Below are 27060 nucleotides of genomic sequence, written 5' to 3'. Positions count from 1 at the left end.
GGTGTGTTGAAGAAAATCATTCAAGTCCTGTTGAGCAGTTTGCTGTGGTGATGTGTTTATTCAAAGAATACCGGTAAACTGGTGAACCGACAGGCACAGAGCAGATCTGAGCTGGTGAGTCGACCCAGAGCAAATGAAACAGTAGCATTTTATACAGTAAGAACAAATAACAGGGAAGGGTAGGTTCAAACAAAAGGTATGCAAAGGGAGGGGGTCTGCTCTTTGGAGAGAGTGAACAGTGGGGGGTTGGGGTAGGTATGGGGGCACACATTTAACATAGTGATCAAACCAGGTCCAGACGTCTCTTGATCGACTGGTGTTACGCAAATGTGTATCTGGAGACAGACAGAAATCACCATTTTGGTCTGGAGGTCAAATGGCTCCCTCCAGGCGCCACCTCAAATGTGTATTTTCTTCCTCATGTGCAATGTAAAGCTCATATTTTGAAGACAAATTCGTTGTCTTTCTGACAGAGAATGCAACGTACTTTACGTTCAGCCTCCAGTCAGTCCCCTCACCTCAGCATCATCCACACATCTTGAAAATGAGTTGTAGAGATTTTAGAAAAGTATTTATCGGATTCAAGGCTCCCCTCAGGCGCGCACATGTTCGCAGTTCATTCTCTGCTATACCTCTATGTCCCGCCCCCACAAAAGGTGAGTGATTTTCATGCCTGTAAAAGAAGAAGCACGTCCTCTTTTATCATCTGTATCACAGTTTTAACTAATCAGTGTTGCCCTCAGTACTTCAGTCATGCTGGAAGAAATTGGACCAACAAACAATCTAAGAAACTTCATGTACTTTGGCTGCTCTCACCAACACACCTGTGTGTTTTGACAGTATGACGGCGAGTGAAACGTTTGTTACAAATGCTGCAGCTGTATCGTTTCTCCCGTGTGTGGGTAGTCGAGTGTCGGCTTAGAGTTCCCTTTCGTGCAAATTTCTTACCACAAACTGAACAACTGAAGGGTTTCTCTCCCGTGTGACTACTCATGTGTACTTTCAGACTGCTGCTGGAACTTAAACTTGACTGACAAATTGAGCATGTGTACGGTTTTCCTCCTGCATGAAGTGTTAAGTGTGCTTTCAAATACGACTTCTGTCTGAATTTTTTACCACAGACAGAACAACTGAATGGTTTCTCTCCTGTGTGGACACGCAAGTGTGAAGTCAGATATGACCTATAAGAAAATCTTTTACCGCAAAATGGGCAACCAAACCGTTTCTCCCTTGTGTGGGTTGTCATGTGCCTCACAACTTCAGATCTGCTTCTAAAAGTTTTATTGTAAACTGAGCAGCTGGAACCTTGTTCCTCTGACTGGACCTGAGGTTTCCTGGTCTCCCAATCACTGCTGTGATCAGTCTCAGGTTCAGAGGCGCTGTCGTTAGTCTCAGGTTCAGAGGCCTTGTCAGCAATCTCGGGTTCAGAGCAGTGTGACGTCCTATCATCAGTAACTGGTTGTAAATGACTAACTGAATTAAAAGTCTCGTCTGGTTCTGGTCCTCCACAGTCCTCTCCATCAGCTTCTGTCTCCATCTGTTCAGTCTGTCTCTGATGAAGCTGTGAGGACTGAGGTTTCTCTTCATCTTCTTCTCCACTCTTCACAGGGACAGGAGTGAGTGTGACCTTGATATCAGCCTCCTCCAGTCCTGGAAGCTGCTCTCCCTCCTGACGGGTCCAGAGTTCCTCCTGTTCCTCTTTAATGAGTGGCAGCTCTGGTGGGTCCTCCTGGTCCATACTGGTGCTCCTCTCCTGCCGCTCAGGAGGATCCCCTTCTTCACTCTCCAACACCTGCTGAACATCTGTGAAGAAGAAAGATTTCCTGTTAACATTTTAAACACCAGCACCGCTACTTTCCAAAATGTGTGGAGACATTTTGCACTTTTGTGTGCCATCCTTAGATGTTCACTGGCCCCATCTGGCCACCACTATGAAAATGTTCTGAGGACGCCACAAGCCAACACTTAAGTGAACTACCCTGATTCCACATAACACCACCCTGGTCATCATTAAAATGGCTCCAACACTTCAGTCCCTTTATCACCACACCTGCCCAATCAAAAAAGGAGCCGTTGTAAAGTTGTAACTACAGTTTTAATGTGAAAAGATAAGGCCTGACCTTAAAACAGCTGTTTTTTGAATGGAGTTTGGTTTACCAGTGTGTCCACTGGACAAACCTCCAGGAGCAGAGGCTGTGTTAATGTTAATAACACACACACACACACATTATATGTAATACGACTACCACAGTATTATACATGTTTTTATGTATATTCCACTATATAGTCTAGGACCTGGGTCAGATTTGTGCGAACTGTGCGAAATTCGCTATCCAGGATGAAACCCCCTAAAATGGCCTGCGACTAAGTGAATTTGAGAATAATTCCTTGAAAATGGATTTGGAGAAAGCCCCATGTACCTCAGCTAATGCAAAAAAAACACGTGAGATGCCACCTTGATCATGAACCCTGAGATGTATGGTTTTGAAAGAAGTGGTGGTATCTTGGTGCCTGAGATGGTGATCTCCAAACCTGAGGGCCTGCCAGATCCTTGCAAATGTGGCAAGTGTGCACACAAGAATAGGTGTCCCTGCCGGGTAGCTGGGATACACTGCTGCAACTACTGCAAGTGCAAGGGAGGGAATTCTTGTAAAAATCCCATCAAACCGAATGAACAGTGACTTATTGCGGACCAGGAGTGACAAGAAGAAAGGGGTGACAAACAGACAAGAAGGGGAGCATCTATCTAGCATCTACATCTATCAAACTTTCTGTAACTGAAATAATAAAATGTATACATTATTCAAATGTTTGCTTTCTTTCTTCGAGGAGTATTAATATCCAAAATTAACTATTTAAAAATATGTGGTTAATATCGACAAAACGCAGATAGAATTTTGAACCTGGCTTCATCAAATTTTGACATATCTGTTCTGAAAGTTATGCCAGTGAGCACACGTTTAATCAGATAATGGCCTATTTGCATATTAAAACATAAAATCCATGAAGACTTCCAATACAAAAGATGTTTGTATTGATGTCAGTGATCAACATGTGAAGTTTCGTGGTGATATAAGTTAACATTTTTGCCCCATTCACCTGTTGGACAAATAAGGCGTGGCCATTTTAGGGGGTTTCAACCCGGATAGCGAATTTCGCACAGTTCCCATGTTATTCCTTTGGGTCAAATTAGTCTAGAACAGTTGAGAAATTCTCTCCCAAACGAAGTGCCCACAGATCTGACCCAGGTCCTTTACTACTTTTCAGGGTTATCCCTGCCATTATACGGCTTAGGCGCGGCGCCCAAGCATTTTTGCCTCCCGCCTAAGAGAAAAAATTGAGCAGGTGAGCAAAAATAAATAAGAGCCGCATTGCGTCCCATTGATCTTTACACATTGCCGGGTATTTCCAAAAACGGACATTTCACCTTCTCTGTTTAAAAAAAACCCTGTTTACACCCATCTGTTTTCAGAAAAATTTTCGTTGACCCGGCGTGTGTGTGTGTGTGTGTGTGTGTGTGTGTGGCGGTGTGTGAGTGGGCGGGACGGAGGGAGGCGAGTGCACGTGCCACAACAACACGGAGTGAAAAGCATTTAAGGGAGTACCAGAAAACGTCTGTCATCAGAATGCCAACAAGGAAGTCCTGGTGAGTAACATTAGCCAAGCTTACACTTAAGGTCAGTGATGGACAGTAATGGAGTAAATTTACTTGAGTACTGTACTTAAGTACATATCCAGAGGATTTGTACTTTACTTGAGTATTAGATTTCTTTGGTACTTATTACTCTTACTTGAATACATTTCCAAGACAAACATTTTTACTTTTACTGGAGTTAATTTCTAGGAGGGCTGAAAAGTACTTGTTACTTTCAGGTCTGCTTTTTTTTTTCTAAAATACTATTGGACACAAGCTGTTTGTCAAAGAAGGAAACCTATCACAGTGCACGCTCTCCACTGGGATCTACGTGAAAGCAGAAATACGTCATCCCTCCCCATAAGGATACCACCAAAGTAGCCACGCTCTCGACTGCGTTTGTCAACACAAAACTGCGACAATGGCTGCGTCAGATGTAGTTTTTTGTAAAGCAGTGATTCTCAACCAGTGGTCTGGGGACAACATTGGTCTCTGAGGGGGTTCCAGTTCCCAACTTAGCTAAATGATAGAGAGTTAGTTGGACGGTGCAGGTTCATTTGGTTACAGTTTTAATGATTGTTCATAAACATCTGCATCTGCAGCATCTGCTGTCCTCCTGTGATCCCATTCATTGTATCTGTTTTTATAGGTGTTTCTGCAGGCTTTATGTTACATTGTGGTTCTAAAAGCAAGCACATCAGTGCAGGTGGTTTCAAAGAGTTCATTCACAGAAACAAGAGTTAAAAGGTCCTTAAATTCATTTAGAAAAATGTATAGTAATTCATTGATGTGAAAAATAATAAATTTACTCTTACTCTTACTTTTACTTAAAGTAAATTTAAAAGCATGTACTTTTGGATACTTAAGTACCTTTAAAAGCAAGTACTTTTTTACTCTTACTCGAGTAACATGTTGACTGAGCTACTTTTACTTGTAACGGAGTAAATTTTGACCAGCAGTATTTGTACTCTTACTCAAGTACTGGGGTCGAGTACTCTGTCCATCTCTGCTTAAGGCTGGGCAAATAACCGAAAATATAGCAAAACCATCGGTAATGGTTATTACTCTCCCCTGCTACCTGAGTCTCTGACAGCAGCAGCTCCACCTGAGGAGAGGAACAGGCTGCTGACGTCAGCTACTGCTTTGATTCAATATTCCGCTTTACTGTTAGTTATAAAAAATGTAAACGCAATGTGAAATGTTAAAATATAAAAAGGCGTTGCTGCGTTAGTAAGTTTCTATAGCATGCTGTTACTTTAGCTAGCATAGCTGCTGTCGAGTGAGGTAGGGAGCTAATGAAGCGAGGGAGCGTGACAGAAAGCATAGATCTGCCCACACACCTCCACCCAAGTCTGTAACTCCACATTAGACCTCTCAATCTGAAACAGTGATGTTTAAAACACAGGAGCAATATTATGATCTCTTAAAGGGCGATATGTCACACAGAAGCCGTTTATAGACAGGCACCAATTTATTTTAATAAGATTTTGTGCACATAGCCATTTTCAATAAAATTTAAAAAATGAAGACGTGTGCACTAGATTTAGCAGACAACCTACTGCCATCTGTAATCCTGATAACACAAAACACAATACACAAACAACAATATACAATTAATACACAACTAATGAACTGTTCACTGTCAAGTGCATGGAAATGTTACAGAATGTGTGTTTTTGTTCTTTCTTCAGTCAAAAACTCTGGAAGAGGCCATGAAGTGGCTGATGAGCTCAGATGCCATGGAGCTGTTCCCTCAGCTGAGTCTGGCTGCTGCTATAACTCACTGCCCCAGTTCAGACTGCAGATGTGGAGAGGCTCTTCTCAGCCCTCAAGCTAGTAAGACATTTTATATGAAAATATTATTATTCAAAAAAGGAAATTACACAAATTAAGATGCTGATTTTTAAGGTTAATCTCATTTTTAGGTGAAGACACCTCCGAGAAACAGGCTGACAGATTGCCACCGAGATGTCTGCTGCCGGGTGGCAATTGATGGCCCTCAGCCAGGAACTTTTAAGATGGAGAAGTTTATTCGGCGCTTCTACAGAAGCAATTCAACCAGAAGAGTAAAATGTTCAAAAGGGGGCTGTGAATTATGCAAAAAAAGGGTAAATTACAACTAAAGCAAATTGAGCCTGTTTTTTAGTTACCTATAGTAATGATAGTGGTCAAAATTATGTGAAATTGCACAGTTTTTGGTTAAAAAAAAGCTTTTTTAAAAAAATGTAAGGCCGAGAAACGCTAACCCCGCTTCTTCAGCTGCCCCCCCCCCCCCCCCCCCCAAGACCTCTAAAAACCCAGGAAACCCTGCTATTGATGTCTTGACATTATGTATTAAATCATTTTCACTTCTTTTCTTTTCATACAAGTTGTCTGAGCAGTGTTGGTGGAACCGAGAGCTCCAGCTTTACTGTGTCTGTTGTCAATGTGACAATAAAGAAGTAATGAAGTGTAAAGTGAGAAGAAGAAGTAAACAGAACCGACCTGTTCTGTGTAACTGGACCTGAGGCTCGGTAACAGCGTCCAGTAGTTTCCGTTGTCGACACAGTTCCTCCTCGTACTCTGCTATCGTTCTTTCAAACAGCTCAAATATCTCTTCAGCAGCCGCAGTTAGTCGCTGCTTCATAAAAACTCTCAGCGTTTGGACTTTAGACATTTTCACTGACTCACACGAACTTTCCCTCCAGAAACACTCCGTTAAAAACTGTCTGCTCACTCTGATGTGCGCTGTGTTTACAGTCCGCTCGGCTCCGTCTACTTCCTGCAAGCTAACTAGCTTCTTCGGGCTCGTCGGACACCATGAGATAATTCAGATGTTCGACATGTTCAGATAAACTGAACGACACAGAGTCTGTTCGGACATTTGGACTCTTTGACTCCGTGTAAAACAGTCAACTGTTCTGAGGAACTGTCCGTGGTCGTGTTCCGTCTCCGTCTACATCCTGGAAGCGGCGAGCCACGCTAACTTGCCTCCGGATTCTTGGGTAACCGGAAATGAGTCCGGGGGGAAACAAGTTCCCACAGAGGTGTTCCATATTTAACAGTTTCCGGTGGTTCGCTGTGATTGTATGTTATGTGACGTACGTGATAAAACAAAGTACGTTATATCACATCTGGGCACGCGTGTTCATTCATATGAAAGCACCTCAGTGGCGTTTTGAAGCCGTAAAATTTGTATGAAAAGTACCCGGATCTTCTGTGTTGTCCGGCCCCTACAGCGTGCGCACTCGTCACTTCCGCCGATCGAGCCGGATAACTTCCGGTTTAGCCCGGCTAACTTCAGTGGGAATAAAACAATTTAATCTTTAATCATAGTCTGCTTGCAACAGTATGAGACTTTCAGGTTATCATCACAGTCTCAGAAAATTAAAATATCAGTTTCACATGATCCGGATATTACACAACTTTATTGATCAGTGATAATGACACAATGACTTAAAAAATAACGTTTGTGTGTTTTTTTGGTTGAACAAACACTTTATTATAATTTCACAAAATGTCCTGACAGACTTAAAACTTGATATAAACTTGAAATATTCTTTTATCTTTGTTAGAATTCAATACCATCCATGAACAAACATACGTGGTGCGATAATCATCAACTTTAAAGGAGCAGTATGTAAGAACTGGCCAGCTGTTGAAGCTGCTGAATACTCAAAACAAACAGGGGCCAACGTGTCACCATAGTAACAGCTAGCTGCTGCTAACTGTAACTGCCGTCAGTTAGATAACTTGGTAAGTTGTGCATGTGTTGGTCCGGACTGGGAGCTCCTAGCAACAGAATCGTTTTGTGTTTACGCCGTCAACACTGGAGCTTTGAACCAGGACGTATTAGGGCTAGCTGTTAGCATGCTAACTTTAGGTAGATAGCTCTACAACCTAACAGCCTACATAGACATCATAATGTAAACACTTGAATGTATTCACATTCCGTTGATAATCTTAATTCATTTGTTAATGTTTTCATCTGGAATTCTTGCATATTGCAAATTTAATTCCATGATATGTTGCTGCTGACATGATACTGTGTACACAGGGAATTGCCGGGAAATGGAGGCTGAAAAAACATGAATTAAATGAATCACAGGGCCAAAGAGGGGTATTAATATGATTTTCTAGGTACTACTATTATTGATACTCCTTGTGAATTTGGTTCTGTATTCTCATTGCTTTCTTTAATTACAATAAGATGAAGGCTGGTGTGATACATTGACATAATAAATATATCTGAATATGTAAATACATCGATTTACGTAGCATGCGCCGACCTGGATTCACAACAGCGGCTGGATTCACATTTACCTGGCGGTGCACGTTAACAGTCATATCTAAACAGCAAAATCACAAAAAACTCAAATATATCTCTGTGGAAACAGACTTAAAATATCAAGTTTAGTAAGAATGAAAATAACAACAACAACAACAACAACATGATAGTAAAACACTGCTAAACAATACAAAGTATAGATTAAAAAAAAGGCTGATAACTCTGGAGGTTATCAACACTTTAGTATTTAATAATCCGGTACATATAACACTGAATATAACACCAAAATTCCTATGAGATGAATGAAGAAGCACGTCCTCTTTTATCATCTGTATCACAGTTTTAACAGATCAGTGTTGCCCTCAGTACTTCAGTCATGCTGGAAAAACGGGACCAACAAACATCTCTGTCACTTCATGGATTTTGGCTGCTCTCACCAACACACTTGTGTGTTTTGCTGGTGTAAAGCCGAGTGAAACTTTTGTTACAGACGCTGCAGTTGTATCGTTTCTCCTATGTGTGGGTTGTCGAGTGTTGTTTCAGAGTTCCATTCCGTGCAAATTTCTTACCACAAACTGAACAACTGTATGGTTTCTCTTCACTGTGGATGCGCATGTGTGCATTTAGATTGCTCTTGGAGCTGAAACTTGATTTACAAATTGAGCATGAGTACGGTTTTTCTCCTGCATGAAGTTTTGAATGTACATTCAAATACGACTTTTGTGTGAATTTCTTACCACAGACAGAACAACTGAATGGTTTCTCCCCCGTGTGGATAAGCAAGTGTGAAGTCAGATGTGACCTTTGTGAAAATGTTTTACTGCAAACTGAGCAACTTAATGTTTTCTCTCTCTTGTGGGTTCTCATGTGCTTCACAACCTGAGATCTGCTTGGAAAAGTTTTTTTACAAACTGAGCAGCTGGAACCTTGTTCCTCTGAATGGACCTGAGATTTCCTGGTCTCCCAATCACTGCTGTGATCAGTGTCAGAATCAGAGGCGTTGTCTTCAGTCTCGGGTTCAGAGCAGTGTGACATCCCATCATCAGTAACTGGCTGTAAATGACTATCTGAATTAAAGTTCCTGTCTGGTTCTGGTCCCCCACAGTCCTCTCCATCAGCTTCTGTCTCCATCTTTTCAGTTTGAAGCTGTGAGGTCCGAGGTTTCTCTTCATCATCATCATCATCTTCACTTTTCACAGGGACAGGACTGAATGTGAAGGAGTGTGACGTCTTGTCGTCATCATTAGCTGGTTGTGAATGACTATCTGGATCTGAGTCCTTGACTGGTTCTGGTTCTGGTCCTCCACAGAACTCTCCTTCAGCTTCTGTTTTCAAATCTCTGATCTCTTCAGTTTTGATTTGATGAAGCTGTGAGGACTGAGGCTTCTCTTCATCATCTTCTTCACGCTTCACAGGGACAGGACTGAATGTGAACTTGATATCAGCCTCCTCCAGTCCTGGAAGCTGCTCTCCCTCCTGACGGGTCCAGAGTTCCTCCTGTTCCTCTTTAATGTGTGGCAGCTCTGGTGGGTCCTCCTGGTCCAGACTGGAGCTCCTCTCCTGCTGCTCAGGAGGATCCTCTTCTTTATACAACAGCTGCTGGACGCCTGTGTAGAAGAAAGATTTCCTGTTAACATTTCAACCACCAGCACCGCTACTTTCCAAAATGTGTGGAGACATTTTGCAAGTTGGTGTGCCACCCTAAGATGTTCACTAGCCTCATCTAAAAGATTAAATCAGTAATGTGTACTTACAAAATGACGTCACGTACGCTGGGGGTCAAACGTACAGTGCGTTTTCAAAATAGGGAAGCGGGCGATCAGTGGATCAGCTAAGCGAAAAAAAAAGAAAAGAAGAAGAAGCCAAAGATGCTGCTTTGGGGCAGCAAATTCCATCCATCTCAACATTTTTCACCAGAAAATTGAGGCAAGATGATGGTACTCATAGCAGCGCTGCCTCTTACGGACACTGTAGCGGAGAATGCTTCCAGCACTATGGTGGGCAGCAGCTGGGCAGCCTGAGCTAAGTCCTCTCACATGGCGGCCGGGAACAAACCTGAGAGCTCCTTGGAACGGCAACTATTTGGGGATATTAGAGTTAATAATTAGTAAGATAAATGTTAACTGATCAACATGCAATTCTGTAATTGCAGAAGAGCTCCATGATGCAAAATATTTCTGTCATTAAAGATTCCACTCCCGACCTCTCTCATGTTGATCAGTTAACATTTATCTTCAGATTTGTTAGCAAGAAAGGCAACATAGTCTAGCGTTTCCTGGCATTTGAGCCAATTCAGAGCCATCCAGGCCAAAGTCTGGCAGATTGTGTGACTGCCATAGTGGAGAATCTTGGGCTTGACTTATCTAATTGTAAAGGCCAATCATTCGATAATGCCAGCAACATGTCAGGCCGGTACAATGGACTACAGGCACATTTGAAGCAAAGAAACCAGTTAATCCACTATGTGTCTTGTGCTGCCCATTCTCTAAATGTCTTGGGTGTAAACAGCATAGAGGTTAGCAGTCTAGAAGTGGGTCAGTATTTTGATTTACTGCAATCCTTATACACATTCTGCGATGCCTCCACTCACAGGTGGGAGCGCGTTTTGCGGAACTCTGATATTCATGTAGACCTAACATTAAAATCACTGTTAAACACACGATGGAGCTGCTGAGCTGACTTGACTAAAGCTCTTTGGCAAAACTAAGTTAAAATAAGAGAGGTATTAGAGAGCATAACTGAAGATGAAACTGAGAAAAGAGAAACCGAAGTGAGGCCAGCACACTCGCTGTAAAATTAAATAAACTGGAAACTGCATTCATGGATAATTTCTGGAATACCATTCTGACTCGATTCCAGCTGACAAGTTTACACCTCAAAAAAACAGACATAGAGTTCATGACAGCCTTCTTATATCTCTGCAAGATTTTTGCATCTGCACAGAGAGGTCTTCACAGACTCTGAAAAGGAAGCCTTAGCTGTGCCAGACGTACAAATATGACCTCCAGTGCACCAGGAAGCGCAAACAATTTGAGGATGACTGCGCAGAAAAGGATGCGGTATTTGATAGGGGTGTGCCAAAATATCGATACTACGATATATCGCGATATTTTGTCTTGAGGTACGTTATCGATACACTGGTGCCAAATATCGATATTTAAAAATGCAAAAAAAAAATATATATATTTTTTTTTATTTTTTTGGCCCACCACCACCACCCCTCTTCGGAGGACAGCTTATCTTTATTCAAATATAGGTATACAACCAAATAAAATTAAAAAAATGGTTTAAGTACCTCTGAAACCCACACATATAGATATTTAATGATAGTTGTAGTCAGTGTGCGTGTTAAGAAGAGACACTGTGCAATATACTCTTTGTTTACTTGGCTGTCATTCATGTGAAATTGATTGACAATGTTTTGTAATTCCTGTGAAATGGATTCAGTGCAGTCAACAAATTCTGAATTTCTTCAGTGACACAGATATCGTGATGTATCGTGGATGAAATTTCTTGCAATATATCGATTATCGCAGAATCGCTGTATCGTGATATTATCGTATCGCGAGGTACCTGGTGATACCCAGCCATAGTATTTGATGGGAAAAGCAAATTCCAAATAAAAACATTCAATGTGGCTATCGATAAGTTAGTCAGCTGTCTCAGCCACAGAATTGATGCATACAAGCACCTGTGTCCTGTTTGGTCTTCTTTTCATGCCGGAAAACACGACCGACCGTGAGTTAATTGACAAAGCAAATACACTTGCCTTTGCCTATCCCGCTGACTTAGAAATGAACTGATTCACTTCAGATCTTTAATCAGATCGACGGACTGAATGTGCCTCCATCGAAATGTCTTAAAACAATACTTGATTGTGGATAACAGCCAACATTTCCAAAAGACTGTATCTGATGTTTCCTGTCAAAAACTCAGAGGGAGAACGATCATTTTCTCAAACGGCCCGGATAAAAAATTAACTTCGGACAAAAACGACCCTGAGACGCCTTCACAGTTTGTCACTCATGGCCATAGAGGCTGAACTGGTCCGAGAGTAGGACTTTGATGACCTTATCAAGGACCTTTCCTCGTAGAAGGCCGGGAAAAGGTTTAGGTGAGTAGTTTCACTGTGGTTTTGTTTGGTTGTATCTTGGGCTCTTTACTGATTGATTCATTCATGTTGCCTTTATTACTTTCACTATTTGTTTTAGGTGGTTATATTTTCAATAAAGTGTGTTTTATTCCATTATACTACAAGGGCTGTCTATTTGAGCTTGCTGTCTCTCCCATAATATGTATATTGTCCTGTACATGGCAGGTGCCAAACAAAACAGACCTAAAATGACAGTAATCGTGTGTTGCCCGGTGCTGTTATGTGATAAGCGCTCTGCTTGTGTGTGTAGGCAGTAGTTTGTGTCCAGGGCCCGTGGTCATGATAATCTGTCTATGGTCGCAGCAGCGTCGGCTTCCTGTGTGAATTACACAGCAGTTCGTCTGTCTGAACAACCAACGGTGGAGAATTGGCGAAACCGCCGCTGAGGCGTCTCTGTGTGAAAGGGGCTGATAAATGCTCAGACAAGAAAAATGACTCTTCAAAACCAGATTCCACTGGATTAAGAAAGTTTAAGGTCACTATCATATAATTTCTACAGTCTGAGTCATATTTCAGGATGAGGGATGTTTGACACTCTTTACACTTCAGTCCCTTTATCACCACTATACACCTGCACACTTAAAAAAAAGAGCCTTTTCAAATATTTAACACAGTTTTACTTCGAAAAAATAAGGCCTGACCTTAAAACAGCTGTTTTTTGAATGGAGTTTGGTTTACCAGTGTGTCCACTGGACAGACCTCCAGGAGCAGCTGTGTTAATGTTGATAACACACATTATATGTAATACTACTACCACAGTATTATACATGTTTTTATGTATATTCCTCTATTGATGTCTTGACATTATTTATTAAATCATTTTCACTTCTTTTCTTTTCATACAAGTTGTCTGAGCAGTGTTGGTGGAACCGAGAGCTCCAGCTTCACTGTGTCTGTTGTGAATGTGACAGTAAAGAAGTAATAAAGTGTAAAGTGAGAATAAGAAGTAAACAGAACCGACCTGTTCTGTGTAACTGGACCTGAGGCTTGAGAAACGGCATCCAGTAGTTTCCGTTGTCGACACAGTTCCTCCTCGTACTCTGCTATCGTTCTTTCAAACAGCTCAAATATCTCTTCAGCAGCCGCAGTTAGTCGCTGCTTCATAAAAACTCTCAGCGTTTGGACTTTAGACATTTTATAAAGTCTCACAAGCTTTCCCTCCAGAAACACTCCGTTAAAAACTGTCTGCTCACTCTGATGTGCGCTGTGTTTACAGTCCGCTCGGCTCCGTCTACTTCCTGCAAGCTAACTAGCTTCTTCGGGCTCGTCGGACACCAGGAGATAATTCAGATGTTCGACATGTTCAGATAAAGTGAACGACACAGAGTCTGTTCGGACATTTGGACTCTTTGTCTCCGTGTAAAACAGTTTGTAAACGGTCAACGGCTCTGTTTAACTTTCTGTGGCCGTGTTCCGTCTCCGTCTATGTCCTGGAAGCAGCGAGCCACGCTAACTTACCTTTTGATTCTTGGGTAACCGAAAATGAGTCCGGGGGGAACCACGTAAAGATCCAACGGAGTTGATCCATAACAGTTTCCGGTGGTTCGCTGTGATTGTATGTTATGTGACGTACGTGATAAAACAAATGACGTTATATTACATCGGGACACAGCGTGTTCATTCATATGAAAGCAGCTCAGTGGCAAAGATTCCCGAGTATGAAAAGTACCCGGATCTTCTGTGTTTTGTTTTTTTTAACATAAACAAATCTATATACATTTGTACAGTACAGACAATAAACAACCAACACAACAAACAAAAAATATATACATATATACAGCAGCAGCCAGCTCCACCAGGCCCAGGCCCAGGCTCCAGCAGCAGCCAGCTCCACCAGGCCCAGGCTCCAGCAGCAGCCAGCTTCCACCAGGCCCAGGCCCAGGCTCCAGCAGCAGCCAGCTCCACCAGGCCCAGGCCCAGGCCCAGGCTCCAGCAGCAGCCAGCTCCACCAGGCCCAGGCCCAGGCCCAGGCTCCAGCAGCAGCCAGCCTCAAACAGGCCCAGGCTCCAGCAGCAGCCAGCTCCACCAGGCCCAGGCTCCAGCAGCAGCCAGCTTCCACCAGGCCCAGGCCCAGGCTCCAGCAGCAGCCAGCTCCACCAGGCCCAGGCTCCAGCAGCAGCCAGCTTCCACCAGGCCCAGGCCCAGGCTCCAGCAGCAGCCAGCTTCCACCAGGCCCAGGCTCCAGCAGCAGCCAGCTCCACCAGGCCCAGGCTCCAGCAGCAGCCAGCTTTCACCAGGCCCAGGCCCAGGCTCCAGCAGCAGCCAGCTCCACCAGGCCCAGGCTCCAGCAGCAGCCAGCTTCCACCAGGCCCAGGCTCCAGCAGCAGCCAGCTCTCCATCAGGCTAGGCTCAGGCCCAGGCCTAGGATACAGTAGCAGCCAGCTCTCCACCTGGCCAGGCCAGGCCCACCAGCCAGTCTTCCATCACCCTGCTACCAGCTGGCCCAGGTAACTGCTTTAGTGGAAGGCTTACTATTTATTTGTCTATTTTTACAACAAAATGCCACCTAAGAAAAGTGAAGAAGACCTCATTTCTCTCTCAGTTGTACGTGAGCTCTTGGACCAGCAGAAGTCATATTACAAGGACCTTATCACACAACAAGAGAATAGCTTCAAGGGTTTTGTACAAATGATAAATGACTCAAACAATAAGCGTTATGATGATTTGTCTAGAGAAATGCAGGAGGTCAAAAGGAGCCTTGAATTTTCTCAAAGGGAAGTGGACGAATTGAAGGCCACACTCAAATATGTAACCACTGATGCTGTTAAACATCTTCAATCCAACATTGAGGCTCTTCAAGCTGATAACAAACACTGGTTGGACAAAATGGAGTATCTAGAAAATCAGTCTAGAAGAAACAACATTGTCATTGATGGTATCCCAGAATCACCTGACAAAAGCTGGGCTGACTCTGAAAAGAAATTTAGAGGAATTTTAAGTGAAAAAATGAAAATCGACCAAAAACTTATTGAAATAGAAAGAGCACACCGTATTGGAAGGCCATCAAATGATGTCGAGGGCAAAAGGCCAAGATCCATGATAGTGAAGTTATGTAGGTACAAAGATAGGCAAGTAATCCTCTCAAAAGCAAACCATCTAAAAGGTACTAACATCTATGTGAATGAAGACTTCACGGATGCTGTGCGCCAAAAACGCAAAGAACTGCTACCTGAGATGAGAGCTGCAAGAGCAAGAGGAGAATGGGCCTATCTTAAATATGACAGACTCATTGTACAGCCCAGGAGAGAAAAGCCAAATAATTAGTGGTAGTAATACGTCACCTAAGGTTTTTGTAAACCATGTATCCACCTGTTTTAAATAATTTATGGCTAAACAAGCCCAGTGTTCATATGATGAAAGGGGAAATAATTCAAATTATGCCCTGGCTAATGTCCTAACTAATCATGATCTTAATTTACAGCAGCTTCAAAATGATGATAAGGTCTACAATGATTTATTTAATCCTGATTCATTTTTGCCTTTAAATAATGTATCCATAAATGCTGATTCGTATGATACAGCTTATTGCTCATCTTCATGTGATTATTTCTCGGAAAAACATTTTAATTCTTTTATTTCAACCTACAGAGAATCCAACATCTTTTCTACTCTACATCTGAATATAAGAAGTCTCCCTAAAAATTATGACAATTTCTATCATTATCTTTCATCATTAAATCACGTCTTCTCAATTATTGCATTAACCGAAACATGGCTCACAGAGGATATTAACTCCCTATTTGAAATTGCTGGCTATTCAGCCACACACAGATGTAGAGGAAGTAGAGGTGGTGGAGTTTCTCTATATGTTCGTAAGGGTCTTGATTTTAAACAAAGAACTGATCTTGAAGTGAAGTTTCAAGACTGCAACAGTGAAGCTGTTTTTCTAGAGGTTCAAACTGTTGTCCTGAAAGAGAAAAAAAAAGTGATTATAGGTTGTATATATCGTCCTCCAAATACCAACATCAACGAGTTCAAAGAAGGTCTGCTAGAGGTATTGGAACATGTTGACAAGGAGAATAAACCTTGTTATTTACTAGGTGATTTTAATATCAACCTTCTGAATGAGGAAATCAAACAACACATTGATGATTTTATGAACTTACTGTCCTCCAATTATTTCTACCCTTTAATTAACAAGCCCACAAGAATAACTAGTAAATCCTCTACACTGATTGATAACATTTTTACTAATGCATTTTCTAATGTTACTAAATCTGGTATTCTTTATACAGATATCTCAGATCATATGCCGGTTTTTCAGCTTTCTGTCTTGTGTGGTAAATCAAATATGTCTAAACCAAAGAAGATTCCATCTCGCAGGTTCAATGAAAAGAATATCAACACCTTCAGAGAAATGTTGGTAAAATTGTCTTGGGAAGCTGTATATGAGGCTTTGAATGTAAATATAGCTCATGATTATTTTTTTACCAAGTTTTATTCTGTTTTGAACCAATGTTTTCCTCATATAAATAACAGTAATAAAAACACTGCAGGCATGAACAAACCATGGTTTACTACTGACCTTAGAAAATCTGCCTTGAAGAAAAATAAATTGTATAAAAAATACATACAAAGTCCTACTCCTCTAAACTATGCTACATACAAATCATTTAGGAATAAGTACAATCATTTTCTTAGAAATGCTAAACGGGAGTATTATAGTGACCAATTTAGAAGTTCTATAAATAATATTAGATCTACATGGGACAATCTGAAAGAATTGCTCAATATGAAACATGCATCTTCTCCATCCCCAGCTGAATTCCAGGATGGTGAAGTAAAGATAACAGAGCCACCCCAAATTGCAAATAAATTTAATGACTTTTTTGTGAATGTGGGACCATGTCTTGCAAAACATATTGGTGACACTATTGGTTCTCCCACTGATTTCATAAGTAAAGAGTATGTTTCCATAAATGTTTTTGAGCCTGTAAAGACCACGGAAGTACTTGATATTATTATGAGTCTCAAAAACACCTCTGCTGGCCATGACGAGATTCCTGCCTCATTGATCAAAAAGGTAGCCTCTCTAATCATTGATCCCCTAACATTAATTTTTTCCATGTCCCTTGAATCAGGTATTATCCCTCAAGCCTTCAAAATTGCCAAGGTTATTCCGCTCTTTAAATCAGATGATCCAACTGTATTCTCTAACTATCGTCCCATATCAATATTGCCTTGTTTTTCTAAAATTCTTGAAAAGTTGGTATACAGCAGAATTATGAAACATCTAACTACTAATAATATTTAGTTTGAACATCAGTTTGGGTTTAGGAAAAACTATTCTACGTATATGGCTCTTTTGTTCCTCAGAGAAAAAATCACTGCTGCACTGGAAAAAAATGAATACACTTTAGGCATTTTCTTAGATTTATCAAAGGCTTTTGATACGGTAAATTACGAAATTTTGTTATCAAAAATGTCATGCTATGGTTTTAGAAAACATGTTTTACAATGGATTGCAAATTACCTACACAATAGAGAGCAATTTGTTGTCTTCAGTGGTGTCCAATCACAGCGGGCTGTACTAAAGTGTGGTGTCCCACAAGGGTCCATATTGGGACCCCTGTTGTTTTTGATATATGTTAATGATCTTGTAAATGCATCAAGTTTATTGTCGCCTATTGTTTTCGCTGATGATACAAACCTCCTTGTCACTGACAAGAATTTTGATTCCCTTATTGCTAAAGCTAATACTGGACTTTTCCATTTTTCTTACTGGTTTAAGTTAAATAAGTTATCATTGAATGTCAAAAAGTCAAACTTCATTATTTTCAGAAATAAAAACAAGAATTACAATGCAGATAAAGCTAAAATCTATATCAATGATAGTGTACTTGCGCAAGTTTCATCAGCGAAGTTCTTGGGCATCTACATTGATGAAAAACTTTGCTTTAAGAATCATTGTGAATTTGTTTGTAAAAAGGTTTCAAAATCTTTAGGCATTATACAAAGGGTAAAACAACATTTGAAAAAAAGTACACTTCTAACCTTGTATTACAGTTTAATCTATTCTCATATCTCATACTGCAATATAATTTGGGCCAGCACCTACTCTTCTTATTTACAAGCAATTCATAGATGTCAGAAATCCTTTGTAAGAATTGCCACCAACTCTTCTTATCTAGCCCCAACAAAACCACTATTTAAACAATTACAACTTCTTACAATTTATGAGGTGAACAAGTACCAAACAGGGGTTCTTATGTATAAAGTAATCTGCCTTCCTGCATCTCTACCTAATTTTTTTCCAAGCTATTTTGAGTTTAACTCACATTATCATACACATTCTACAAGAAGAAAGAATGATTTACATATTCCTTTCTGTAGGACCTCTGTTGCTAAATTCTCATTTGTCTATCAAGGTGCAGTGTTGTGGAATGATATAAAACATTTTTTAGAATCTAGTTTCTCTATAAATACATTTAAAACCAAGTTCAAACAATACCTACAGACCTAGTCACATCTTTACATCATTGGGTTTTAATTGAAATGAATCTGCAATTTTATGGATATTTTCTGTTTGTTGTTTTTTTTTTTTTTTTTTTTTTTTTTGTTTGTTTGTTTGTTTTCCCCTTTTTTCTTTTTCTTTTCTTTTCTTTTTCTATTGATTGATCTGTTTTAGTGATTTTGTATTGAGGGGGAGGATCTTATATAAGCCCTTTGGGTTTCTTTTCCTCTCCTGCACAATTATTTGTCTTTGTATTATTAAACAGAATTCTTGTTTTATCATTGTGCATATAAATAAATAAATAAAAATAAATAAATACATAGGGGCATTAGCAAATCATATAGTTGTTTTTAATAATTCATAATATTCCAATGTTCTTATAGCTTTTCTGTCTTTCATGTTTTTTATTAGCTGTATGTAATATCTGGTTTCTATTTTAAATTCATAAAAATTGGGTTTTTTGGATGACCATTTGCATTTATGGATGTAATATTTTCCTTGTAAAATAAAAAGATTCAACAAAAACAGTTCCTTTCCCTTAAGTTTTTTTTCATCATAAGTGAGAATTATGTCCTTTTTTTTTTATTTGAGCCTAATGCCTGTCAAAGATGCAAACATATTTTCCTGTTCCTTTCAAATCAAATAAGTATGACAACATTCAAAAAAAAGATGACAAATATTTTCCTCCTCCTGTTCACAGAACGTACAGTTGACATTAACATCTTTATATCTGGAGATGGCCTGATTGACAGGATAAATTGAATGTATATTTTTGAGGCGTTCAGGTTATCGTTACAGTCTCAGGAAATAAAATATCAGTTCCACATAATCAGGATATTATCCATCCATCGTCAACCGCTTATCCAAAGTCGGGTCGCGGGGGCAGCAGCTTCAGCAGCGAGCCCCAGACTTCCCTTTCCCCGGCCACATCAGATAACTCTGACTTGGGAATACCCAGCCGCTCCCAGGCCAGTGAAGAGATATTATCCCTCCACCTGGTCCTGGGTCTACCCCGAGGTCTCCTCCCAGTTAGACGTGCCAGGAACACCTCCCTAGGAAGGCGCCCTGGTGGCATCCTCGTCAGATGCCCGAATCAGGATATTAGACAACTTTAATTATCAGTGACAATAACTCTTAAAAAATGAGAACATCTTTTTTTTGTTGAACAAACATTTTATTATAATTTCACAAAATGTCCTGACAGACATGAAATTTGATATAAAATTTAAAAAATTCTTTTAAATTTATTAGAATTCTATACCATCCATGAACAAACGTACATGGTGCAATAATCATCAACTTTAAAGGTGCAGTATGTAAGAACTGGCCAGCTGTTGAAGCTGCTGAATACTCAAAACAAACAGGGATCAGCGTGTCACCATAGTAACAGCTAGCTGCTGCTAACTGCAGCTGCCATTGGACCAGGACATACCAGGGCTAGCTGTTTTAGGTAGATATTTCTACAACTTAACAGCCTACAGAGACATCATAATTTAAACACTTGAATGTATTCACATTCTGTTGATAATCTTAATTCCTTTTCATCTGGAATTCTTGCATATTGCACCTTTAATTCAACGATATATCGCTGCAGACACGATACTGAGTACACGGAGAAGAGCGCCCAAATGGAGGCTGAAAAAAACTGAATTAACTGAATCACAGGGCCAGAGAGGGGTATCAATATGATTTTCTCAGTATTACTATTATTGTTACTCCTTGTGCATTTGGTTCTGTATTCTTATCGCTTACCTTTAATTACAATCAATTTAGGGCTGGTGTGATGCGTCGACATAGTCAATGTAATTGATGACATAAATACATCGATTTACGGAGCATGCGTCGATGTCGATTCACGACAGCGGCTGGATTCACATTTACTCTGCGGTGCACGTTCAGTGATATCTTAACAGCAAAATCACAATAAACTCAAAAATATCTCGGTGGAAACTGAAAATATCAAGTCAAGTAAGAAGAAAAAACAACAACATGATATAAAACACAGATAAACAACAAAAAGTATAGAGAAAAAGATGTTTAACTTTGGAGGGTATCAATACTACAGTGTTTTATAATCAGGTACATATGACACTGAATATAACACCAAAATTCCTGAGATGAAAGAAGAAGCACGTCCTCTTTGATCATCTGTATCACAGTTTTAACAGATCAGTGTTGCCCTCAGTACTTCAGTCATGCTTCATGCAAAAAATTTCATGAATTTTGGCTTCTCTCACCGACACACTTGTGTGTTTTCATGGTATAACGCCGAGTGAAACTTTTGTTACAAACACTGCAGCTGTATCGTTTCTCCCGTGTGTGTGTAGTCGAGTGTCGTCTCAGTTTCGTTTCGTGCAAATTTCTTACCACAAGCTGAACAACTGTGTCGTTTCTCCTCTATCTGACTAATCACATGTGCTCTGACGTGCCCCCTTTCTGCAAATTTCTGACCACAAACTGAACAACTGAATGGTTTCTCTTCACCGTGGCTTCTCATGTGTGCGGTTAGATTTCTCCGGAGACTAAAACTTGATTTACAAATGCTCTGCTATCGTTCTTTCAAACAGCTCAAATATCTCTTCAGCAGCCGCAGTTAGTCGCTGCTTCATAAAAACTCTCAGCGTTTGGACTTTAGACATTTTCAGTAACTCACACAAACTTTCCCTCCAGAAACACTCCGTTAAAAACTGTCTGCTCACTCTGATGTGCGCTGTGTTTACAGTCCGCTCGGCTCTGTCTATTTCCTGCAAGCTAGCTAACTTAGTTTCTTAACTTCTTCAGGCTCGTCGGACACCAGGAGATAATTCAGATAAAGTGAACGACACAAAGTCTGTTCGGACATTTGGACTCTTTGGTTCCGTGTAAAACAGTCAACTGCTCTGATGAACGCTCTGTAGTCGTGTTCCGTGTCCGTCTATGCCCTAAAAAGCAGCAAGCCACGCTAACTATGGATTCTTGGGTAACCAGAAATGAGTCCGGGGGGAAACACATAAAGTTCCAACGGAGTTGATCCATATGTAACAGTTTCCGGTGGCTCGCTGTGATTTTATGTTATGTGACGTACGTGATGAAAATAAGGACGTTATATCACATTTGGACACAGCAATGTTTTTCTTACAAATGCTCCGTGCAAAGTAGAAACAGAAACACAGTATGAATGAAAACAAGAGATAAAGATGTAAATAAAATATTGAAGTAGATAATAAAATAAGTTAAAATTATAATAATAAAGTAGACATTCTGGAAATATATACAATATACAGTGAAATAGTTGTCGCGCTAAATTACAGTTTTGTTTTTTGTTGTTGTTTTGTGCAATATAAATAGCGATTTGAGTCCGATCATCAGAGGGAAGAGTTTACAGTTTGATTGCTACAGGTAAGAACTACTTCCTGTGGTGCTTAGTGGTGCATATAGGAGCAATTAGTCTCTGGCTGATCTGTTCGACCAGAGCGTTGTGGAGAGGGCGAGAGCCGTACTGCAGTATCACCCGCAACTTCGACAGCATCCTCCTGTCTGACACTGCTGTCAAAGTGTCCAGCTCCACCCCCACAACATCACCGACCTTCCTGATCAGCTTGTTCAGATGTGGCCACCACAGTCTCATAAAACATCCTCCGTATTGTCCGGCAGATGTTAAAGGAGCGGAGCCTCCTCAGAAAATAGAGGCGGCTCTGTCCCTTCTTGTAGAGGACTTCAGTGTTCTTAGTCCAGTTTGTTGTCGATGAACACCCCCAGATATTTGTAGTGTTCAACAATGTCCATGTTATGCCCCAGGATGGAAACTGGGGTCACTGGTGTCCTGGTTCTCCTCAGATTCACCACCATCTCTTTGGTCTTTGTTGTGTTGAGCTGCAGGTGGTTCAGCTCACACCATGTGACGAAGTTGTCCACCCCAGCCCTGTACTCAACCTCCTCACCCTTACTGATACGTCAAACGACAGCAGAGTCATCAGAAAAAATCTGAAGATGGCAAGACTCTGTTCGCTCAAGTCCGTGGTGTAAAGGGTGAAGAGGAAAAGAGAGAGGACAGTCCCTTCTTGGGCCCTGGTGTTGCTGACCACTGAATCTGACACACGGTGCCGCAAGCACAAGTACTGTGGTCAGCCAGTGAGGTAATCCACAATCCAAGACACAAGGGGAGGATCCACCTGTATCGCCGTCAGCTTGTCAGCCAGTAGAGCAGGCCTGGTGGTATTGAAAGCACTGGAGAAGTCAAAGAACGTGATCCTCACAGTTCTCCCCAGCTTGTCCAGGTGGGCGTAGACGCGGTTCAGCAGGTAGATGATGGAATCCTCAACTTCAATCCAGGGATGGTAGGCGAACTGGAGGGGATGCAGGTGCAGCCTGTCCACAGGCCTGAGCTGCTCCAGGACGAGTCTCTCCAGGGTCTTCATGATATGTGATGTCAGTGCCACCGGTCGGGAGTCCAAGAAACCATTGGGCTGCGGGCTTCATTGGCACTGGAACAAGGCAGGAAGTCTTCCATATCACAGGGACCCTCTGGAGGCTCAGGCTCAATTGATTTTTATTAGACTCAAGTATAACTAGTTATGAACGGGGGCCAAGCCCCCCCCCCCACGTGACTCAGACCCCGAGCACCGCAGAGCCCACAGAAGTTGGCCCAAAGGATGACGGGGCAAAAAGTGAAGACACAGGCCAACGTCTGAGCCGTGGTATTCGCTGTAATGGAAAGTGCAAAAGGCTAAATGTGTGCCGATTTGGATTTGTTTTACTAAGCCACGCCCACATTGACCAGTAATGACCACCTTCAAGATATGGCCTCAGGATTGGCCTTACATCATACCGACCAAATTTCGTAAAAATTAGTGTAGCCGTTCAAGAGAAAATGTCCTGCCCAACATGAAGCTTGATATGAACTTTCTAATTTCATTAGAATTCAATACCATCGATAAACAAACATACATGGTGTGATAATCATCAACTTTAAAGGTGCAGTATGTAAGAACTGGCCAGTTATTGAAGCTGCTGAATACTCAAAACAAACAGAGGCCAATGTGTCACTATAGCAACAGCCGCTGCTAACAGTAGCCGCCGTGAGCTAGATAGCTTGGTAAGTTGTGCATGTGGTGGTCGGACTGGGAGCTTGTATCAACAGAATCACGTTGGTGTTTATGCCGACCGTACTGGAGCTTTGGACAAGGACGGATCAAGGCTACCTGTTAGCATGCTAACTTTAGTAGAAATCTTTGCAACATAACAGCCTACATAGACATCATCATGTAAACACTTGAATGTATTCACATGCTGTTGATCATCTTAATTCATTTGTTAATGTTTTCATGTGGATTTCTTGCATATTGAATTTTATTCCATGACATATCACTGCAGACATGATACTGTGTACACAGGGAAGAGCTTGCAAAAGGGCGGCTGGATTTACATTGAACCTGGCAGTACACGTTAACAGTCATATCTAAACAGCAAAATCACAATAACCTCAAAAATATCTCCATGGAAACAGATTTAAAATATCAAGTTTATTGAGAATGAAAACAACAACACACAACATGATAGTAAAACACAGCTAAACAATACAAAAGTACAGATAAAAAGACGTTTAACTTTGGAGGTTATCATATAGGCTACAGTATTTAATAAATTGGTAAATATAAGACTGGGTTTCTACACCCATCCCTACACCCAACTTCTTATGAGATAAATGAAGGAGCACGTCCTCTTTTATCATCTGTATCACAGTTTTAACAGATCAGTGTTGCCCTCAGTACTTCAGTCATGCTGGAAGAAATTGGAACAACAAACATCTCTGTCACTTCATGTATTTTGGCTTCTCTCACCAACACACTTGTGTCTTTTGATAGTGTCATGGCGACTGAAACTTTTCTTACAAACGCTGCAACTGTATCGTTTCTCCCCTGTGTGACTACTCATGTGTGCTCTGACGTGTCCCTTTTCTGCAAATTTTTGACCACAAACTTTACAACTGAAGGGTTTGTCGTCCATGTGAACAGTCTTGTGCGCTCTCAGATTTCTCCTGGTTCCAAATCCTTTACCACAAACTGAACAACTGAAGGGTTTCTCTGCACTGTGGATGCTCATGTGTGTTTTCAGATGTCTTCTGAGACTAAAACTTGACTGACAAATTGAACATGTGTACGGTTTTCCTCGTGCATGAAGTTTTAAGTGTTTGTTCAAAGACGACTTTTGTGTGAATTTCGAAACACAGAAAGAACAACTGAATGGTTTCTCCCCCGTGTGGACAAGCAAGTGTGAAGACAGATGTGACCCATGTGAAAATGCTTTTCCGCAAACTGAGCAACTGAATGGTTTCTTCCTCTTGTGGGTTTTCATGTGCTTCACAACGTCAGATCTGCTTGGAAAAACTTTTTTGCAAACTGAGCAGCTGGAACCTTGTTCCTCTGAATGGACCTGAGGTTTCCTGGTCTCCCAATCACTGCTGTCATCAGTCTCACATTCAGAGGCGTTGTCATCAATCTCAGGTTCAGAGCAGTGTGACGTCCCATCATCAGTAACCGGCTGTAAATTACTAACTGAATTAAAGGTCCTGTCTGGTTCTGGTCCTCCACAGTCCTCTCCATCAGCTTCTGTCTCCATCTGTTCAGTCTGACTTTGATGAAGCTGTGAGGACTGAGGTTCCTCTTCATCATCTTCTCCACTCTTCACAGTGACAGGAGTGAGTGTGAACTTGATATCAGCCTCCTCCAGTCCTGGAAGCTGCTCTCCCTCCTGACGGGTCCAGAGTTCCTCCTGTTCATTTTTAATGTGTGGCAGCTCTGGTGGTTCCTCCTGGTCCAGACTGGAGCTCCTCTCCTGCTGCTCAGGAGGATCCTCTTCTTTATACAACAGCTGCTGGACGTCTGTGGAGAAGAAAGATTTCCTGTTAACATTTCAACCACCGTCACTACTACTTTGTAAAATGTGTGGAGACACTCTGCACGACGTGTAACACATTAGTAGGGCCGGTCAACAAAGCTAGAAAAATAGATCAAACTAAAATCTTTCATCTCAGTCAATATCTGTCATTTTTTTATAATTTTGAATGAATTTACATCCTGAACTTTCCTGAACTTTCCCCCAGAAAACAGCCTCCGTCCCTGCGACTGATACAGTCAGACAGCGACCTGTTTACTGATGGTGATTATGAAATTATGTAATTTAGAGCACAAAACGTAACTTCATCACTTTCCAGGATGTTTGGTGGGTCTGGATCTCAATCACTACACATTATAGCATCATCCATATGATTATAAACCATCAGCGGGTTTAGATTAGCAGGAGGACACCTGGGAAACACCTTGGAAAAAAATCAGACGTCATCACCATGACGTGTACTGTCACGTCTCTTTAGGAGCCGCAGCGCCGGCTTTCTGTGTGAATTACACGCCAGTTTGTCTTTAAGGTGGAGATGCTTCGCTCTGTGTGAACGACCAATGGCAGAAAATTGGTGAACCGCCACTGCGGAGATAATGCATCTTCTCTGTGTGAACGGGGCTAATGTAAGTCACTTTGGACAAAGCGTCTGATAAATGCTCTGAATGTAAATGTGTCCACTGGACAGACCTCCAGGAGCAGAGGCTGTGTTAATGTTGATAACACACACACATTATATGTAATACTACTACCACAGTATTATACATGTTTTTATGTATATTTCACTATTGATGTCTTGACATTATGTATCAAATCATTTTCACTTCTTTTCTTTTCATACAAGTTGTCTGAGCAGTGTTGGTGGAACCGAGAGCTCCAGCTTCACTGTGTCTGTTGTGAATTTGACAAGAAAGAAGTAATGAAGTGTAAAATGAGAATAACAAGTAAACAGAACCGACCTGTTCTGTGTAACTGGACCTGAGGCTCGGTAACAGCGTCCAGTAGTTTCCGTTGTCGACACAGTTCCTCCTCGTACTCTGCTATCGTTCTTTCAAACAGCTCAAATATCTCTTCAGCAGCCGCAGTTAGTCGCTGCTTCATAAAAACTCTCAGCGTTTGGACTTTAGACATTTTTATAAAGTCTCACAAGCTTTCCCTCCAGAAACACTCCGTTAAAAACTGTCTGTTCACTCTGATGTGCGCTGTGTTTACAGTCCGCTCAGCTCCGTCTACTTTCTGCTAACAAGCTAACTCAGTTTCTTGACCTCTTCGGGCTCGTTGGACACCAGGAGATAATTCAGATGTTCGACATGTTCAGATAAAGTGAACGACACAGAGTCTGTTCGGACATTTGGACTCTTTGTCTCCGTGTAAAACAGTTTGTAAACGGTCAACGGCTCTGATGAACTTTCTGTGGCCGTGTTCCGTCTCCGTCTATGTCCTGGAAGCAGCAAGTCACGCTAACTTACTTTTGGATTCTTGGGTAACCGGAAATGAGTCCGGGGGGAAACACGTAAAGATCGAACGGAGTTGATCCGTAACAGTTTCCGGTGGTTCGCTGTGATTGTATGTTATGTGACATACGTGATAAAATAAAGGACGTTATATTACATCTGGACACAGCGTGTTCATTCATATGAAAGCAGCTCAGCGGCATTTTGAAGCCCTAAGATTCCTGG

The 27060-nt window shown here is 41.3% G+C and overlaps 2 protein-coding genes across 7 annotated transcripts in view; both read right to left on the bottom strand.

Annotated features, from left to right (window-relative positions):
• The window catches only part of LOC115578273 (zinc finger protein 2-like), a 136073-nt gene that overhangs the window by 11465 nt on the left and 97548 nt on the right, over window positions 1-27060 (bottom strand). Inside the window, exon 1 of one of the 2 annotated variants that reach the window (XM_030411158.1) lies at window positions 13213-13692. The exons of the other annotated variant lie outside the window; for it this stretch is intronic. The gene's annotated coding sequence lies outside the window, so the exon portion shown is untranslated. Of the gene's footprint in view, window positions 1-13212; window positions 13693-27060 lie in introns of those variants that run through there. 2 annotated transcript variants of the gene reach the window in all.
• LOC115578260 (gastrula zinc finger protein XlCGF57.1-like) overlaps window positions 34-27060 on the bottom strand; it is a 49737-nt gene continuing 22710 nt past the window's right edge. Inside the window, exons 1-2 of one of the 5 annotated variants that reach the window (XM_030411130.1) lie at window positions 13016-13194; window positions 34-1803 (exon numbers count right to left, since the gene is read on the bottom strand). In XM_030411130.1, coding sequence (XP_030266990.1) covers window positions 794-1803; window positions 13016-13055 — 1050 coding nt within the window. In that variant the 5' untranslated portion in view covers window positions 13056-13194 and the 3' untranslated portion in view covers window positions 34-793. Of the gene's footprint in view, window positions 1804-6118; window positions 6776-13015; window positions 13195-23990; window positions 25369-26340; window positions 27001-27060 lie in introns of those variants that run through there. The other 4 variants (XM_030411129.1, XM_030411126.1, XM_030411128.1 and 1 more) reach the window with 4 other exon arrangements.

Source organism: Sparus aurata, unplaced genomic scaffold (assembly GCF_900880675.1).
Source record: "Sparus aurata unplaced genomic scaffold, fSpaAur1.1, whole genome shotgun sequence".
NCBI classification, from domain to species: Eukaryota; Metazoa; Chordata; class Actinopteri; order Spariformes; family Sparidae; genus Sparus; species Sparus aurata.
Note: the sequence above shows the minus strand (reverse complement) of the source record. Positions and strands in the feature narration are given on the sequence as shown.